The 15,917-nt window shown below is 53.7% G+C and overlaps 5 protein-coding genes across 5 annotated transcripts; 3 read left to right on the top strand and 2 right to left on the bottom strand.

Annotated features, from left to right (window-relative positions):
• The first annotated feature begins 224 nt into the window (after positions 1–224).
• On the top strand, positions 225–1,430 carry BJY04DRAFT_182608 (Clavaminate synthase-like protein). The gene is made up of 3 exons (XM_073710356.1): positions 225–492; positions 549–612; positions 671–1,430. The coding sequence occupies exons 1-3, from the start codon at positions 257–259 to the stop codon at positions 1,376–1,378; spliced, it is 1,008 nt and encodes a 335-aa protein (XP_073574304.1). The 5' UTR covers positions 225–256; the 3' UTR covers positions 1,379–1,430.
• A 224-nt stretch (positions 1,431–1,654) lies between these two features.
• BJY04DRAFT_9127 (cytochrome P450) lies at positions 1,655–3,374 on the top strand. The gene is made up of 2 exons (XM_073721283.1): positions 1,655–2,299; positions 2,358–3,374. Exons 1-2 carry the CDS (start codon positions 1,693–1,695, stop codon positions 3,296–3,298), a joined length of 1,548 nt encoding a protein of 515 aa, XP_073574303.1. The 5' UTR covers positions 1,655–1,692; the 3' UTR covers positions 3,299–3,374.
• A 65-nt stretch (positions 3,375–3,439) lies between these two features.
• Positions 3,440–5,353, bottom strand: BJY04DRAFT_225678 (uncharacterized protein; the record flags this gene model as incomplete). Its single annotated transcript, XM_073718252.1, has 5 exons — positions 3,440–3,742; positions 3,792–4,117; positions 4,168–4,576; positions 4,637–5,014; positions 5,078–5,353. The coding sequence occupies 5 exons, from the start codon at positions 5,351–5,353 to the stop codon at positions 3,440–3,442; spliced, it is 1,692 nt and encodes a 563-aa protein (XP_073574302.1).
• A 3,697-nt stretch (positions 5,354–9,050) lies between these two features.
• Positions 9,051–10,151, bottom strand: BJY04DRAFT_225677 (isopenicillin N synthase family dioxygenase; the record flags this gene model as incomplete). Its single annotated transcript, XM_073718251.1, has 3 exons — positions 9,051–9,713; positions 9,766–9,939; positions 9,990–10,151. The coding sequence occupies 3 exons, from the start codon at positions 10,149–10,151 to the stop codon at positions 9,051–9,053; spliced, it is 999 nt and encodes a 332-aa protein (XP_073574301.1).
• Positions 10,152–10,400: 249 nt separating this feature from the next.
• On the top strand, positions 10,401–15,660 carry BJY04DRAFT_215452 (putative ABC transporter; the record flags this gene model as incomplete). The annotated part of the gene is made up of 14 exons (XM_073715482.1): positions 10,401–10,628; positions 10,684–11,206; positions 11,264–11,490; positions 11,548–11,827; positions 11,887–12,120; positions 12,175–12,968; positions 13,025–13,187; positions 13,245–13,589; positions 13,636–13,759; positions 13,813–13,884; positions 13,937–14,668; positions 14,722–14,805; positions 14,870–15,256; positions 15,390–15,660. 14 exons carry the CDS (start codon positions 10,401–10,403, stop codon positions 15,658–15,660), a joined length of 4,464 nt encoding a protein of 1,487 aa, XP_073574300.1.
• Between the last annotated feature and the right edge of the window lie 257 nt (positions 15,661–15,917).

The following is a 15,917-nucleotide window of genomic DNA, read 5'->3' as shown; positions in this document are numbered from 1 at the left end:
CGGGTGTTTGGTTTAGTGTGCGACTGATTTTTTGTATGTAGACAACTACAGATTTTCCTGTTCATTACAATTTAGGCTTTAATTTCTCACACGATTTCGAAGTAGGGAGGCTGAAATAGAAGAATACCTCAGCTGATTAGCCAGGCGTCCGATGAGGCGCAGCCTATGGGACCTTGAAGATATAAGTAGATCCCATCCCTTCCTTCAAAGCAACAGTCCACCATCTCTCACCAAACACTCACCGATACTCACCAATATGGCTTCCATATCGTACGATGGCCTCCTCCGCGGCGCGCCTAAAGATCTGCAGACCCTCTCCGAGGCTGCTCTTGTTCATGGCTTCTTCTATCTGCAGCTTGATTGCGAGGAGGGAAAGAGTCTCCGGGACGATGTCCTGTTCTTGGAATCATTTACGAAGGAGATTTTTGCTACACCGGAGGATTCAAAGCTGGTGTTTGATTTCAAGAAGCTAGGGAGATTCAGAACGACTGGGTATGTGGTCTCTCTTGAGTCTGAGGGTCCTAAGCTAATCACCTTCTGTCGTCTAGATTCAAACCACTCGGAATCGAAGAAGGCGCCGAGGGCAAATCTGACGGGTTCGAGATGTTCATGGTCCGTATCAATCCCTACCGTCTCATCCTCACCTACTTACTATCCTTATTGCCTCCAGCTCCCTCAAAACGAACTCCTCCTCCCCACCCACCACGCAAAGCTACAATCCCCCCCAGCGATCTTCACCCACCGCGCAGCCCTAACCCGCTGCATGGACCACTACAACACCCTCTCCCACCTCATCCTCCACCGCATAACCCAAGTCCTGTCCCTCGACGACTCCCTGCTCGCAGCGCACAACCCGCTCCTCCCATCAGTCACAAACCTCGGCATCCTGCAATACCCGCCCCAACCACCAACCTCAAACAATTTCGGCCACATCGCACACACAGACGTCGGCACCCTCACAATCCTCAGCGCCACGCAGCGAGGCCTCCAAGTCATCGACAGCACGACCCAAGACTGGATCTTCGCGGACCCGCATCCCGAGCGACAGTCGCTACTAGTCCAGTTCGGGGACTGTCTTAAATTCCTCTCTGGCGGGAGGGTCGTGCCGTCGATTCATCGTGTGATTCCTTCTGACCGGGAGGAGGAAAGGGGTGGGACGAAGGGGACGCTTGCGTACTTTGTTAGGCCGAATGAAAACGCGAGGATTGTTGCTGGGGATGGCAAGGAGTGGGTTTATGGGGACTATCATTGTAGGAAGTTTGAGGCCTTTGCGAGGCCTGTGGGCGAGGTCCTTGGGAAGGGAAATGGGAAGGAGAGGCCGGTGGGGGAGTACGATATGATTAATATTCGGAAGCTGGTGGGGGGAATTGCTGCTTAGAGGTGCATCTGTATGGGTTGCTTTATTCTTTGCTTGGACTGGCTTTATTGAGTGGAATGAACTATCGGATGAGATTGAGAGTGTGCGTATATGGTGGGATAGATAGCACCGCCTCAGGTCTCCCAACATTGGCCGGAGGCCTTAAGCAGTGGACAGATTCGATTGATAGCATGGCTTGATGTCTGAGGTGAGCTGACAGGCCTAACGTTAGCAGTAAATTCTTACCGAGCAGATATATAGGAGAATCCATATTCTGTATTCTTGTTTCTAATCTATTTTCATCTAACCTCACATATTATCCCCTCTGAAGCACGATGATAGCCACCATGGACCTTTCATTCAACCTCTCCACCATATCCTGCATCGCCCTCATTGCCCCCTCCATCCTCATCTACCTCCTCAACAAACTCACAACATGGGAGCATATCGTGCCCCCCTCGATCCGCTGGATCGACCGCCGCCCTGAACTGCTCAGCTACATCCGCTCCAAAGCGCGCTCCTTCTTCGCCATGCGCGAGAATGTCATTGAGGCCTACAAGCTCAACAAGGAGGGCCACCCTGTAGCCCTCGCCATCGCCTTCGGCCGGCCGCAGATTGTGCTTCCGCCGAAATACATCAAGTGGATCGTTGACCAGCCGGAGTCAAAATTGAGTATTGATCCGATCCATAATGAGTTCCATGCTTTTCTTCGCGATGGCCTGGTCGGGGATCATATGGTGCAGGAGGTGATGAGGAAGGAGCTTGCGGTGAATCTGGCAAAGTTGACGGAGGAGATGAATGAGGAGATTGTGTGCTCATTGGAAGATGTTTATGGAGGCGAGGGGGGTGGGAACGGGGAGTGGAAGACGTTGCCCTTGAAGGATAGCATGAGGATAGTGACTGCGAGGATTTCGAATCGGCTGTTTGTTGGGAAGGAGCTGGGTGAGTCCAATATTGCTGACTATGTTACGGTCCTGACTGGCTTGCTGACTATCTATAGGTCGCAATGAGGAGTATCTCAAGCATGCGATTGGGGTCGGGATGGCGGTTATGCCGCAGACGGTGGTGCAGGATCTTATTCCGCGACCTCTGAAACGGCCGCTGTCCTTTGCGACAAAGATCTTTACGAGCTTCTCGTTGGGCGGGTTTACGCGTCTTCTGAGACCTGTTGCTGAGCAGCGCGTGCGCGAGGTGCAGGGTGTTGCAGGAGGAGAGGGGGATACACACCCCCATGAGCTGTTGACGTGGATGGCTCGACGCGCGGTCCAACGCGGCGAGTCACCCTCCGTGATCATAGACAGACTGATCTTTCGCATCGCGGCAACTAACCTGGCCTCGATTGAAACTACCACCGACACGGTTACAAAGTGCCTGCAGGACATTACGAAGTTCTCTGAAGAGGGCGGGAAAGACTACCTCGAACGCATGAGAGAGGAAGCGCGGACGGTTTTCGAAAGCTGCAACTATGCCCCCGCCAAAGCAGACATTGACAAGCTAGTCCACATCGAAAACGCACTGAAGGAGTCTCTGCGACTCGGCGCTGTCCTCCCGGCCCTGATCCGCCAGGTCACCACCCGCACCGGCCTCACCTTGGACGACGGCACGCATCTTCCGTTCGGAGCTCGGATCAGCGTCGCCGCGTATGCTATCCATCGAGATGAGGACAAGTGGACAGATGCGACGACTTATAACCCTTCGCGCCACGAGCAGGATGGGTTGCCCATGTCGCGGGCGTCCGAACGGTTCCTGTCTTTCGGACTGGGAAAGCGCGCGTGTCCCGGCCGATTCTTTGTGACTGATGAGATGAAGCTACTCTTTGCGCATCTGCTGGTCAAGTATGAATTTCGGGTGGTGACGCCCCCAAGGACAAAAGTAGGATTGTTGCAGGAGCTGGCAATGCGCGGGCCACAGGAGCAGTTGGTTATACGGCAGATCAAGTAGTTGCAACGGCGGTAGTAGTAGATCAGTTTGTTAACTATAGTACGATAGAACAGATATGCATCAAGTATTTACGACAGGGGCCTTCAATAAAATTATCTCAATATGACAGATAGAATAGTTGTACCATAGGTGATGAACTATCTAAAGCAGCTCCTTCAGTTTGAACTTCAGCGCCTTCCCACTGTGGCTCTTCGGAATCGCCTCTATAAACCTGACATTCTCCCGCAGCCAGAATGGCTCGCTTAGGGTCTCCTGGATGTGCCTCTGGATGCTCTGCCGTAGGGCCTTCTCGTCAAGATCAGCATCCGCAGTCTTCGAACGCACAACAAAAGCAAACGGCCGCTCGCCTGCCCCGTCATCATTGATACCAATGACCGCAACCTCGCCCACAGCGGGGTGCGTCAATAGCCGGGCCTCAATCTCCGCCGGAGCAACTTGAATGCCCTAGACCTAGTCAGCAGAATGGCCTCAACGTACGAGAAACAATACATACCTTGACCTTCATGATATCCTTCTTTCGATCGACAATGAACATGTGCACCTCTCCATCAGAGCCCTTCCGGAAGCAAGCAACATCACCGGTGATCAACCACCCACTAGCATCAAAGGCACTCGTATCGGTCACGCCGTCGGTCAGATACCCCTTGACAATACTAGGAGATTTCAAGAACAGTTCCCCAGGCACATCATACTCCGTAATCTCCACTCCATCCTCGCTAACCAGCTTCGCCTGAGCATGCGGCAGCAAACTCCCCACAGAACCAGGGTAGATACTATGCTTGCTCGTGCAAGACACAAACACCGCCGCCTCCGTCAGCCCTAACCAACATCAGCACCTTATTGACATCTCTGAAAGAGAGACAACATACCATACCCCCCCAACAACTCCCACTCGGGCCTCACCCTCTTCAACCCCTCCACCAGCTCCTTACTAACCATCGCACTCCCAACAACCAACCCCCTCACACTACTCAAATCCGCCAGCCGAAACAAAATCGGATTATTGACCAGCGCCGCAACAAGAGCAGGGACAACGTAGAGCCTCTGAATCCGGTATTGCTGGATCGACTTAAGCGCCGCAGGCATATCGAACTTGCTGTGCAGGACTATGCTATCCCGGCGGTAGAGCAGCGTTGTGAATGCCACGAGTCCGTAGGCGTGGCTGAGGGGTAAGATCCCGAGGGTTACCTCGGGGGATTGGCGCGTTGCGTAGCCGTCCAGGGTTGTGGCTTGCAATGCATTGGCCTTAACATTGTAGTGGGTGATCTGCGCGAGTTTCTAGGTCACAGTCCCATCAGCGAGGGCAATGCTGCAATGAATATTAAGTTGTGTACGTACCTGGTATCCCGAAGTCCCACTCGTAGGACACAGATACGCAACGCGGCGGCTGCTCTCGCCCGATTGCAAACCCACCTTCTCAATGCTCGGCAGTTGCTCGCCGTCGGCGACCAGCTGGGCGGCGGTGACAATGTCTTTCTCTGTGGTTTTCGTTTGCTCCTCGCCAGGGAGATCCAGAAGAAACAGCTTTGAGGAATCTAGCTGGAGTGCATTGAACACCGCTTGAGAGTTCGGTAGCAGATCTCGACAGGTGAATAGCGCCTTGCACCGCGCCTGTTTCATTAGGCTTTCAATCTCCGCTGCCGACGACGTGGGGTGCAGAACGAGGCAGATTCCGCCAATCCGATGAATCGCCCATGAGAGGGGGACGAAGTCCATCTTTATAGAAATTATTAGCCCTCTCCGACGTCGTGATATCCGAGTAGAATAGGATGTACGCACCGCGTTAAACGAATATATTCCCACGACTTTATCCTCCGGGACACCATCGTTGGGCGACCACCCGAGAGTACTTGCTAGGCTTCTTGCTAGTAGGTCGACTCGTAGTTCGAGATCTCTAATGCTGTAGGATTTTCCTGTTGCGGCGCAGATCAGGAGGGGGTTTGTTGACTGGTTAGAGTCGGTGCCGTGTCCCTCGAACACAAAGTCTGCTATGAGCTTTGTGTCCGGGACAGCAGTGACGAGGGCGCTGCACCAGGGGGGCGAAGTGAAGACCATTTTGGCGGGGGGGATTGAGCTATCGGTTTTTGGTAGGGTGTTGATATCTTGGTACGGCGGGACGAGTAAGAGAATACAAACCAGGTGGATTATTGAGTCTATATAGTTCATGTTCAGCTCAGGCGGCTTATAGCCATAGCCACGTTGCACTGTAATAGCATGTTGGACATTGTTGGAACTTTTGCTGCGCATTAGCTAGGGCTTACAGGGTGGTGGGCGTTGAGTGCATGTTTAGTGCAGTCAATATGGGTATTTTGAGCCATCGTCCACTGTTGAGGGTGCAAATGCTAGAGTGCGACTGGAATCAACCTGGCTATGAAGAAACAAGTTACAGAGGAGGGCCAAGGTCTGTCTCCCCTGGTCTCATACCTTCACCATGCAGGTATAATTATTTCTCATCCAAGGGGTTTGAACGGAAGTCACGTCATGTCTGTCGTATCGCATTATGGTATCTGTTTATACACGCTTACAAAGGTCAATCAAATCATCACTATCATACAACAGGTCCCCAAAGGAGTCCTCGTCCAGTTCCTCAAACGCCCACACCCCGGTCCCATCCGCCCGAGTCAACCCCCCAAATACATCCAGCGCCTCACTGATCCTCCGCAGAAAATCCCCCCGATGTTCCTGCAGGTAATCCAAAAACATCTGGACCGTATCACTGGGCAGTTTCTCTATCCTAATCCGCGTTAGCACTCTTCCGTCAGTACTCTGCAACCGGATGTCCCACTTACTGATCAATACTAATCCCAAATCTACCCGCGCAGGGTATTAAAGCCAGGATGCCCCCCGGAAACGCCTGTTCAAACTTATACCAATTCCGCGCGCATGATAACCGATTGCGAAGCTTCATCAGCTTTCTACTATACACGCAGTTCTTACTGCCACCGGCTACAGGCTTGAGGTCCGGGTAGAGCATCTGCATCAAATCGGTGAGTGCCTGCGTCTTTGTGCGGTACTTTGGGCGGCAATCGCGCTCGCGCTCGCGCTGCTCGGATACCACATTCCCACCGCTTTTGATTAGCTCGACGCGGGCGCAGTCGTACTTGAGCATGCGCTTTGGGCGGCGCCAGGCTTGCTTTGCGGTGATGTGGTCTTGTTCAAGGCGGGTGCGGTGCTCGAGGAGGCGGACGAGGTAGTAGCGGCGGAGGATGTGGGAGAGGCTTGTGAGGGAGTCGAGGTGGTCTAGAGCTTGGACTGTGGTGGCTAGGTCGTTGGTGTGGGAGATTGGGGTGACTGGTGTGTTTTCGCGGCTTAGTTTGACGGCGTGGCGGAGCTGGGAGAGGGCGTCTGGGCTGCCGATTGCGTAGAAGAGTCGTGTTAGGAGCTGTGCGGTTGGTAGCTTTTCTTCGCCGAGGTGCTTGGTGAAGGTGGCCAGCACCGTGGCTGGTGGTGGGAGGTAGTTGGGTATTGAGTGCGTCCAGCTTGGTGAGTCTGTTGTGATGGGGGAGATAGGGCATGCTGCTGGGGTTGAGGTTCTCTGGCAGGTCGTGTAGGTTGAATAACGGTTACGTTTGCGGGAGGTTTTATGATGGCTATGGGGCGGCGGTGTTGTTGTTGGGGAGGGCACCGGCAGTGCTTGAGGCTCTTGGTTTGACAATGGGGCAGTCGCTCTAGACCGGGGGGTGGTTGATGGAAGTGGTGCTGGGTGTGAGGACGTAGTGTGCCCTGGTGAGAAAGAGGGCTGTGGGAGTGAACTGTTGCTGTGGCGAGTCTCTCGTGAAAGGGCCGGAGGGTTTGCCTCCATGTCAACAACGTCATTCTCGTGGCCCGGTTGACCAGGGGTTGCAGCAGGGGGGGTTCGATTGGGTGATGGAGTAATCACGGCTCTCGTTGCGTTCGGTGGAGAGTCGACACGGCATGATGAGGGCGTCTCTGGTGAGGGTTGACTGGTAGGTGGGGTTATAGCGTTGGTGGGGATAGAGTCGAATACAGGGTCCAGCTCCATCTCACTATAGTCGAAGGAATCGGCCGCAAATGTGCTGATGGAGAATACCTCGCCGTCTGAGAGAAGGTCGAAGTTGACAAAGTCTGAGCAGCAAAGAGGAAGCTCCGGGACTGCCTTGCTTGGATTACCTGGATCCTGGGCGTTCGGGCTACTCTGCTGTTGACGAGTCGCGGCAAAGGTGGGTTCTGGTGTTCCAAGGACCTGTTGCCCCGACAATGGCTCATGCACTTCAGGCTCCTGTGAGCCTCTTGTGGGATGGATGCCATCTTGCATGCACATAAGCTCTTCCTCTGATGTGTCTTGCCGCGCTGCAATCGTCGATGGGCATGACCCATGGGATCTATCTGGAGTCGGAGGTAGGTTGGGCAGTGGGGTAGGATGATAGTGAAAGTCGGTGGATGGAGGCGTATAGATGGACGTATCGGGGGCTGCCATGCATTCGAGAAGCTCAAGAAGCTTTTCCTTGGCAAGGTTGCGGGCTTCGTGGAAGTGGCTCTGACACGAGGTGTATAGCACATTGAGCAGTTTCTGCCTGAAGTCCATACATAGCCAGGCTACCAGCATCAGGTCTTGATATCTCTGATCCCACTCAGCCAGATCAAACCCTTCGCTCTGGCCAGGGAGAACATCGGGAGTCTGTGATGGCAACGGGGTTCTCTCCAAGCTCTCAGTGAGGTCCATGACTGTGTTCACTACCTGTCTGAAGTGGTCGGTCCATAGTAAGGCCCATATAACAAAGTGCGGCTTCTAACTCTTCAGCGGCTGAGGCTTTCGGTTTTGCCCGCGATATGCACTTTGCTATATTTGGCTTTCGCCGCAGGAAGATTCCGTGGGGCTGGGTTGCCCTACACCACATCATTGTTCAGGTCCGTCGGTTCTTCATGTCGTTGTCCGCTGGGAGGTCTTCGGCTCCTTGCGGCCGACGCAGACAGGATTCAAGGCCTTGCAATTTAGGCCAGGGCAGACGTCCTCCCGCTCTCTCAGCCGCAGCCGCGCAGGTACTCCAACTGAGACCAATGGAAAGGAAATATGCTGGAAGAAATACAGCACAAGGAACGAAAAGGCCTAGGGCCTGAAGCGAGGCTGTGAAGAGCAGAAACTTTCGTCCCTCGATGTGGACCTAGCAAAGCGTGGCAAGGGTAGCCATGCCGACATGCTGCTAAAACATGGCCTGACCCAGAGCCGAGCTGGCCCTTTGCAGAAACATAGCCTTCGAAGTTCGAGGCCGCCGTTTCAGCACATGTGAAAATTAGCGGCATTCTCTAGTTAAAGGGTCAGGGAGACATGAGCTATGAAGAACGAGGGGGTTGGCCCAGGGACGCCTGATGGTGCAGGACCAACACGAACGATCCAATCAACCAGGAGAACCGCATGTTTCGGCACTGGGGGGACTACTCCGTAAGGCGTCCCGCAGGCTGCATTAGCCCGGATGTCCTGTGGGATGCCCTAACTACTACTACCAATCTGTACTTCTGCAACCATAAGCACTAGCGGACTAAACGGTGCGGGCTGTCACTGTTATGCTGCCCTATCGCCGCCGCATGGTAACTTTCACCGTAGCTATCGACTATGTAAGCGGAGCTGTGCGGCGTTAGCCTACAGCATTCGAGGCTTTTTTTATGTCATCATCTTTAAAGTAACAACGACCAGTCCGACAGCCCCGACAACCCCGACGATTCCGACGGAGTAGCGACGGTTAAGATTGCAAAGACGGCAAACAAGTCAATCTATACCCTAACTATGCTAGAGCTAATACACAATCCCCGTCCTCAGCTGCTGATACGCCAGCGCTGTCATATCCTCGTACCTAGCGGGCTGCTCCTCCGTGACAAAATGCGAGATCGGCGCCACCGACATCTGCCGGTGCGCCTTCATGAAGAATGCAACCGACCGCCGTGCAGGCAATTTCTCGCTCCCTAGACTCTGCATCTGTCGAGGGGCCGTGACCTGGTGCAATCCTGCCCGTAGTCTTCCGTTTGTCCAGCGTTCTAGGACATCGCCGATGTTGACGACAAACTCCGACGGGTCTTCCCTATTTACAGGTAGGAACTCGCTTGGATGCTCTCTATCCTGGATCTCCAACCCGCCAATGTCGTCTTGCGCGAGTAGTGTGATGATTCCGAAATCCGTATGTGGCCAGATCCGACTGGTCTTGCCTTCCTCGATTGTCTGCACGGGGATCGACGGGTAGTGGTTTAGTCGCAGTTCGCTGGCGTGGCCGTTGCAAAGTCGGACGAAGGTGTCGATTGGGACCTCCATCGCTAATGCCAGTGCTTCGAGTAGTCCGAGTGTGATGGCCTGGCTGCGGTCAAAGTAGGAGTTCATGGTCGTCTGGAAGCCAGGGAGGACTTGTTCCTCGGGCCATTTGTTGCGGAATTCCTCGTCGCCGGCTGGACCAATGTCGAAATGTTCCTGTCAATGGGTTCTTAGTTCAAGAACTTTGCTCAAACATCAAGATTCACACCTTCGCATCCTGTCGGTCGTTTTCAGCCCCCTTTGCTAGACTGAGCTTCCCACCGGGATTCAAGAAACCTGTCTTCTCGGCGCCGACGCTGCTCCAGCCTCTCTGCGGCTTGGGGCCCTCATCATTGCGGATGGCAGCTTTGCGGTCGTTCGGTAGGTCGAAGAATCGTTGGTTCTGAACACAGTCAATGTTGGACCTGGACAACAGCAACCACTGTAGCATACCCATTGAAATATATCGGCCATCTCGTCCTTTGAGAACCCATGGTTCACCAGTTTCACAAAACCCGTTGTAGTAAAGCCATCTAGGAGGGCCTGTCCAAATTCGCGCCTCTCGGCTTCGGTGCCAGAGTGGAACTTTGCAAAGTCAAGCTTTAGGACAGACATATCTATTTGGTTGTATCGATAACGCTGGGATTTTGCGCTGGCCGTTATACGAGCTTATATACCTCGAGACAGAGCTATGTATAGCTAGGCGTACCAATCTAGTATTGGGCACCTGAGGCTGTGTGGCCGTCAGCGCTAGAGAGCAGCTCTTCCACCACCGCTGCCACCACCTGGTCTCTTCTAAAGACAGAGAGCTTGTCAACATCATGCCACCGACGACTGAATTTGATTCTGTGAACTGGAATAGCGATGGATGAAAGCGCGTGGCCACAATGCCATATCCGAGTGCAAGACACGTTCGGCCCGCAGGTCTCTGGCTGCTACGAAGACTTCGACTTCACCCTGCTCTTTGAAGAGAGCATTCTGTACCTACCTGCCGTCTTGACCGCATCCGCTATCTCAGCATGGAGACTTTGGCGTCTGCGATCGGTAGAGAACCTGCTGAAGCGCGCGGGGGTTCCTTCAATCCTCAAGCTTGTACGTTCCCTCGCGCAACGAAGTTCTCTACTAACCACCACCATTACTCTTAAAGCTATGCTGGACAGCATTCACCCTCCTCAATCTCACCCACCTAATCCTCACCTCTATCCTCAAGACCTCCACAACCCGCCTCACCACCGCCGCAGTCGCCCTCGGCTTCATCACCTCGCCCATCCTCGCCTGGCTCTCACTATGGGAGCACACCCGCTCCCCACGCCCGTCGACAATCCTCACTGTATACCTACTCGGCACGATCCCCATGGACGTCGCACGCGCGCGAACCCTCTTCCGAATGCCTGGTAACCATGCGATAGCAAGCGTCTTCATCACGGTCGTCGTGTGCAAGGGGATTTTGCTCGTGCTCGAGGCAATGGAAAAACGGAAGCTTCTGTTAAACCCACGCTTAGCGCCGGAGGAAACAGCGGGGATATTCAATCGCAGCTTTTTGTGGTGGTTCAATCCGTTGCTGTTGTCCGGGTATAAGCAAAGCCTTACGGTGGATAAGCTGATTGCGGTGGATGAGGATATTGCGGTGGAGAAGTCGAAGGATGATATCAGACGAAGATGGGCGCAAGGTATACCTGTTATTTCAGGTCAATTGTCTCAGACATGACTGACTGAGTGGTGTTTAGCTCGGAAGCAGGATCCTCTGAGCCTACTGAAGGTCCTTTTGGCCGTGTACAAAACACAGCTGTGGAAAGGGTTTCTTCCGCGGTTGTGTCTCATCGGCGTCAATTATGCGCAGCCTTTTCTTGTGAATCGTGTTGTGAGCTTTCTTGGGCAATCCGATACCCCTACCAGCAAGGGTGTCGCGTCGGGCTTGATTGCGGCGTATGCGATTGTGTACATGGGCATTGCAGTAAGCTGACACGGTCTCTCCAAAACCTCTAGTGCGCACTAATGAATGTTATTGTAGATCCTAACGGCTATGTTTCATCATCGGTCGTACCGAATGGTCATGATGATTCGCGGCGGGTTGATCCTGTTGATCTACGATCATACCTTGACCCTGAACGTCGCCTCGCCTTCGAAGAATGACTCGTACACTCTGATTACAGCTGATATAGAGCGTATTGTGTCGGGCCTACGCAGTTTGCATGAGACATGGGCTAGCATAATTGAGATTGGGCTTTCATTATGGCTGCTTGAGACCAAGATTGGGGTGTCCGCAGTTGCGGCTGCTATGGTCGTAGTTGGTGAGTAAACCAATTTCACCATATTTACAATGCTGTTCCAGCTGACTGTATACTCATAGTATGTCTGCTTGTCAGTGGCGGGCTCAGTACACTTCTCGGTGTCCACCAAAACCGCTGGCTCGAAGCCATGCAAAAGCGCCTCAACGCCACTTTGGCAACAATCGGCTCCATCAAAGGCGTCAAAGCAACCGGCACAATGAACAGTCTATACACGAAAATCCTCTCCCTCCGAAGCACCGAGATCCAGCGCTCTCTTAAGTTCCGAGAGCTCCTCGTCGCCCTAGTCACCCTTTGTAAGTCCACCCCCCTCAAGTCAATATCAACCCCACTCACACCAAGCGAGAAAGCATACCTCTCAACAACCATGTCCCCAACATTCGCCTTTGGCACATACAGCATCATCGCCAAGCTCCGTAACATGGCGCCCCTAATCGCCGCCCCCACCTTCTCCTCCCTAACAATCATGACCCTCCTCGGTCAGGCCGTCGGCGGCTTCGTGGAATCCCTCATGGGCCTGCTCCAATCCACCGCCAGCCTCGCCCGAATCCGCCTCTACCTCACCGACGGAGACACAGACACCTCTTCATCCTCCCCGGAGAACCCACGAGCAAACTCAACAGACGGCCTCCTCACTTGGTCCATCACGCTGGACGAACCCTTCATCGACCCGCTCTTCGAAATGCGCCGCATAAGCTCCCAGTACCGCTTCTACAATCTCGACGACACACCCGATACCCTCATCACAATAAAAGCCCTCTCCGCGCGGTGGGAGCAGCCCGCCGAGAACGTCCTAACTGATATCAACGTCTCCATTCCGCGCGGGTCCTTCACCGTCGTCGTTGGACCCATCGGGTCTGGAAAATCCACTCTGCTCCACTCTATCATGAGTGAGGTACCATACACGAGCGGGCTGGTCAGCGTGCAGGAAACCGATACGGCATTCTGCGCGCAGACACCCTGGTTAACGAACACGAATGTGCGGGAGAATATCGTCGGCGCGTCACACTTCGACCCGGTGTGGTATAAAACCGTCGTCAAGGCGTGTGCTCTGCATCGAGACTTTGCGCAGTTGCCGTACGGGGATCGCTCGATGATTGGGAGTAAGGGGATTCTGCTTAGCGGGGGGCAGAAGGTTAGGCTTGTGAGTATTGTCGCGAGATGACTCGCGTAGTCCTGGTAGCTAATCGTATGCTGTAGGCTTTGGCACGCGCATTGTATGCGAAGAAATCTCTGCTTATTCTAGACGATGTCTTTGCGGGTCTGGATCCGAAGACGGAGCAGGAGGTTTTTGAGGCGCTGTTTGGGGGTGGCGGGTTGTTGAGGGAGGGGAAGACGACGACGGTGCTGGCTACGAATTCTAGTAGGTTATTTTCCAAGAGAGTCCCTGGGAAGATAGGCCTTGGTTGACATGTCGCAGTGCAGAACCTCGCTTCAGCAGACTATATCATCGTTCTCGGGTCGGAGGGCAGGCTTATTGAGCAGGGCACACCGACCGAGCTGCTTAATTCAGGGAGCTCGCTGAACTTGGAAGAGCTCGTCAGTACTCGAGATAGCAATAGGAGCTCTGAACCGGAGCGAGAGAGGCCTGAGTCAGTCCTCACAATGCGGAATAGTATCCAGCCGGGTGCAGTCGCGGTTGCTGCGCGGCGGAAGTTCAGTGACTGGGCTGTATACAAGTTGTATATCAGAACTATTGGGTGGAAGTCGTGGTGGCTTTTTGTGTTCTTGTGTGCTGGTTTTGTTGTGACCCTGACTTTATCTCGTGAGTTTATTGATTCTATACGAGATAGAGAACTGACCATCTATAGAAATCTGGCTCAAGTTCTGGACTGAGGCGAACGCGCGAAAACCCCATGATCGCCTGGCATACTATCTCTCGCTGTTCTCTGTGTGGTCCCTACTGGCCATCACCTTTTTCTTGTTTGCATGCCTGTATGCTCAACAACTATCCTCTTGACAGGCAGGCAGCGAGCTAACGACTACAGCCACCTAATGCTGAGAATGGTCCCCAAAGCAGCCAAAGACTTCCACAGCGCCCTACTCAAAACAATCAAAAGGTGAGGTCCACCTACTACCCATCCTCACATCCAGCCCAACTGACCCCCGCAGTGCCCCCCTGGTCTTCTTCTCCAAAACCGACAGCGGCCAAATCTCCAACCACTTCAGCCAAGACCTCGAGCTCATCGACATGGAGCTCCCGCGCGCCCTGATCGGCGCCGTCATCGCCCTGATCCTCTGCATCGCTGCAATGGCCGTCATAGTCTCCAGCTCCAACTACCTCGCCGCCACAATCCCGGGTCTCCTCGGCCTGCTCTACCTCGTGCAGATGTTCTACCTGCGTACATCGCAGCAACTGCGCGTGTTAGAGCTCGAGACAAGAGCGCCCTTGCTCTCGCACTTTATGGAGACGATCCAGGGTCTTGTGTCACTGCGTGCATTCGGCTGGACGGCACAGTATACAGCTCGGCATCACGATCATTTAAAAATCGCACAACAATCCGCGTACCTGCTGTTCTGTGCGCAGATCTGGCTCACCCTGACGCTGGATATCATTGTTGCGTTTCTGGCGATTATCCTGGTGAGCATTGCGGTGACGATGAAGAATTCCTCTGCGGCGTCGATCGGGCTGGCGTTGGTCAACCTCATTGCCTTTGGAGCGAATATGAAGGGGCTGGTGTATAACTGGACTGCGTTGGAAAATGCGATGGGAGCCATTGCGAGAGTCAGGGAGTTTACGACGGAGACACCATGTGAAGTCCAGGCCGGCGAGTCGAATACGCCGCCACCTGACTGGCCTCAGCAGGGCTTGATCCAGTTTAAGAATGTCACGGCGAGTTATGAGTGAGTCAAGCAAAGGACTGTATACGTATTGTCTGGTCTCTGATATATGGCAGCGTCGCCTCACCCCCCGTCCTAAACAATATCACCTTCACCCTCCGGCCAGGCGAGAAACTCGCCATCTGCGGGCGAACAGGCTGGTATGTACCCACCCACCCACCCTCTCTTCCTATCCACGAGCTGGGAGATACTAACCCTACACAGCGGCAAAAGCTCCCTAATAAGCACCCTCCTCCGCCTCCTCGAGCTCCGCAGCGGAACTATCGAAATCGACTCCGTCGACATCTCCACCCTCCCCCGTGAATCCGTCCGCTCGGCGCTCAACACCCTCCCGCAAGAACCCTTCTTCTACGCCGGGTCGATCCGGCAGAATCTCGACCTGTGGAGCCTCGCAGCCGACGGCGAAATCCTCGACACGCTAGGTGTTCTCGGGTTACGCGAGATCATCGCTAAACGAGGCGGGTTAGACAGCGATATGGACGAGGGGTTTCTGTCTCAGGGACAGCAGCAGCTGTTCTGCCTTGCGCGAGCGATGATTAAGGGGAGGGAGGGGCGGAGTAAGGTTCTGGTGTTGGATGAGGTTACGAGTTGGTTTGTCTTCCCTTTCTTTCTTTTTTTCTTGTTCTTGGCCTCCTTCTCGGTTTCCTATACTTATACCCCCTGGCCTATATATCCCACAAGACCGAGCGTTGTCGCTGTACTAACCACACCTGTCTGATCTTAGTGTCGACCAAGAAACCGAAGCGCTCATCACAAAGGTCATCCGCGAGCATTTCCGCGACCAAACGGTAATCTCGATTGCGCATCGGCTGAGCACGATTATGGATTTTGATCGTGTTCTTGTTTTGGATAAGGGGTATATTGTTGAGCAGGGCAATCCAGAGATCTTGGCGTTGCATGATGGGGTTTTTGCGAGTTTGTTGAGGTCGGGGGGTGATGGGGATGGTGATGGTGATGGGGAGGAAGAGGAAGAGGAGGAGAGCCTGAGTACTTGAGACTTCGCATTGACGCGCACTTAGTACGTGATGCTGAATATGGCGTACGATGGATTTAGATAGATCTCTTATAAAGTTGTGATATGTTTGACTGTATGATGCGGGTATGGATGTTTGTTGATATGCTATATTCACTGTAAATACTCCGTAAGGACACATGTAGGTGCGTCGCTGTGCTACTGTGAATCAACGGGTTTGCCTTGGTATATAGACATGTATATTCGAGGCGCAGCAAGCTGATGGGTCAGGTAGTTTGT

This window comes from Aspergillus karnatakaensis (assembly GCF_047715665.1).
Source record: "Aspergillus karnatakaensis strain CBS 102800 unplaced genomic scaffold BJY04scaffold_10, whole genome shotgun sequence".
Classification (NCBI taxonomy): Eukaryota; Fungi; Ascomycota; class Eurotiomycetes; order Eurotiales; family Aspergillaceae; genus Aspergillus; species Aspergillus karnatakaensis.
This window is presented reverse-complemented; position numbering and strand designations above follow the sequence as displayed.

Excerpts from the sequence above, each read along its gene's own strand:
- BJY04DRAFT_182608 (XM_073710356.1), top strand. The coding sequence starts at position 257 with ATGGCTTCCATATCGTACGATGGCCTCCTCCGCGGCGCGCCTAAAGAT. Across the intron at positions 493-548 it reads GGGAGATTCAGAACGACTGG|ATTCAAACCACTCGGAATCG; the intron begins GTATGTGGTCTC and ends TCTGTCGTCTAG. Across the intron at positions 613-670 it reads ACGGGTTCGAGATGTTCATG|CTCCCTCAAAACGAACTCCT; the intron begins GTCCGTATCAAT and ends TATTGCCTCCAG.
- BJY04DRAFT_9127 (XM_073721283.1), top strand. The coding sequence starts at position 1,693 with ATGATAGCCACCATGGACCTTTCATTCAACCTCTCCACCATATCCTGC. Across the intron at positions 2,300-2,357 it reads GTTTGTTGGGAAGGAGCTGG|GTCGCAATGAGGAGTATCTC; the intron begins GTGAGTCCAATA and ends GACTATCTATAG.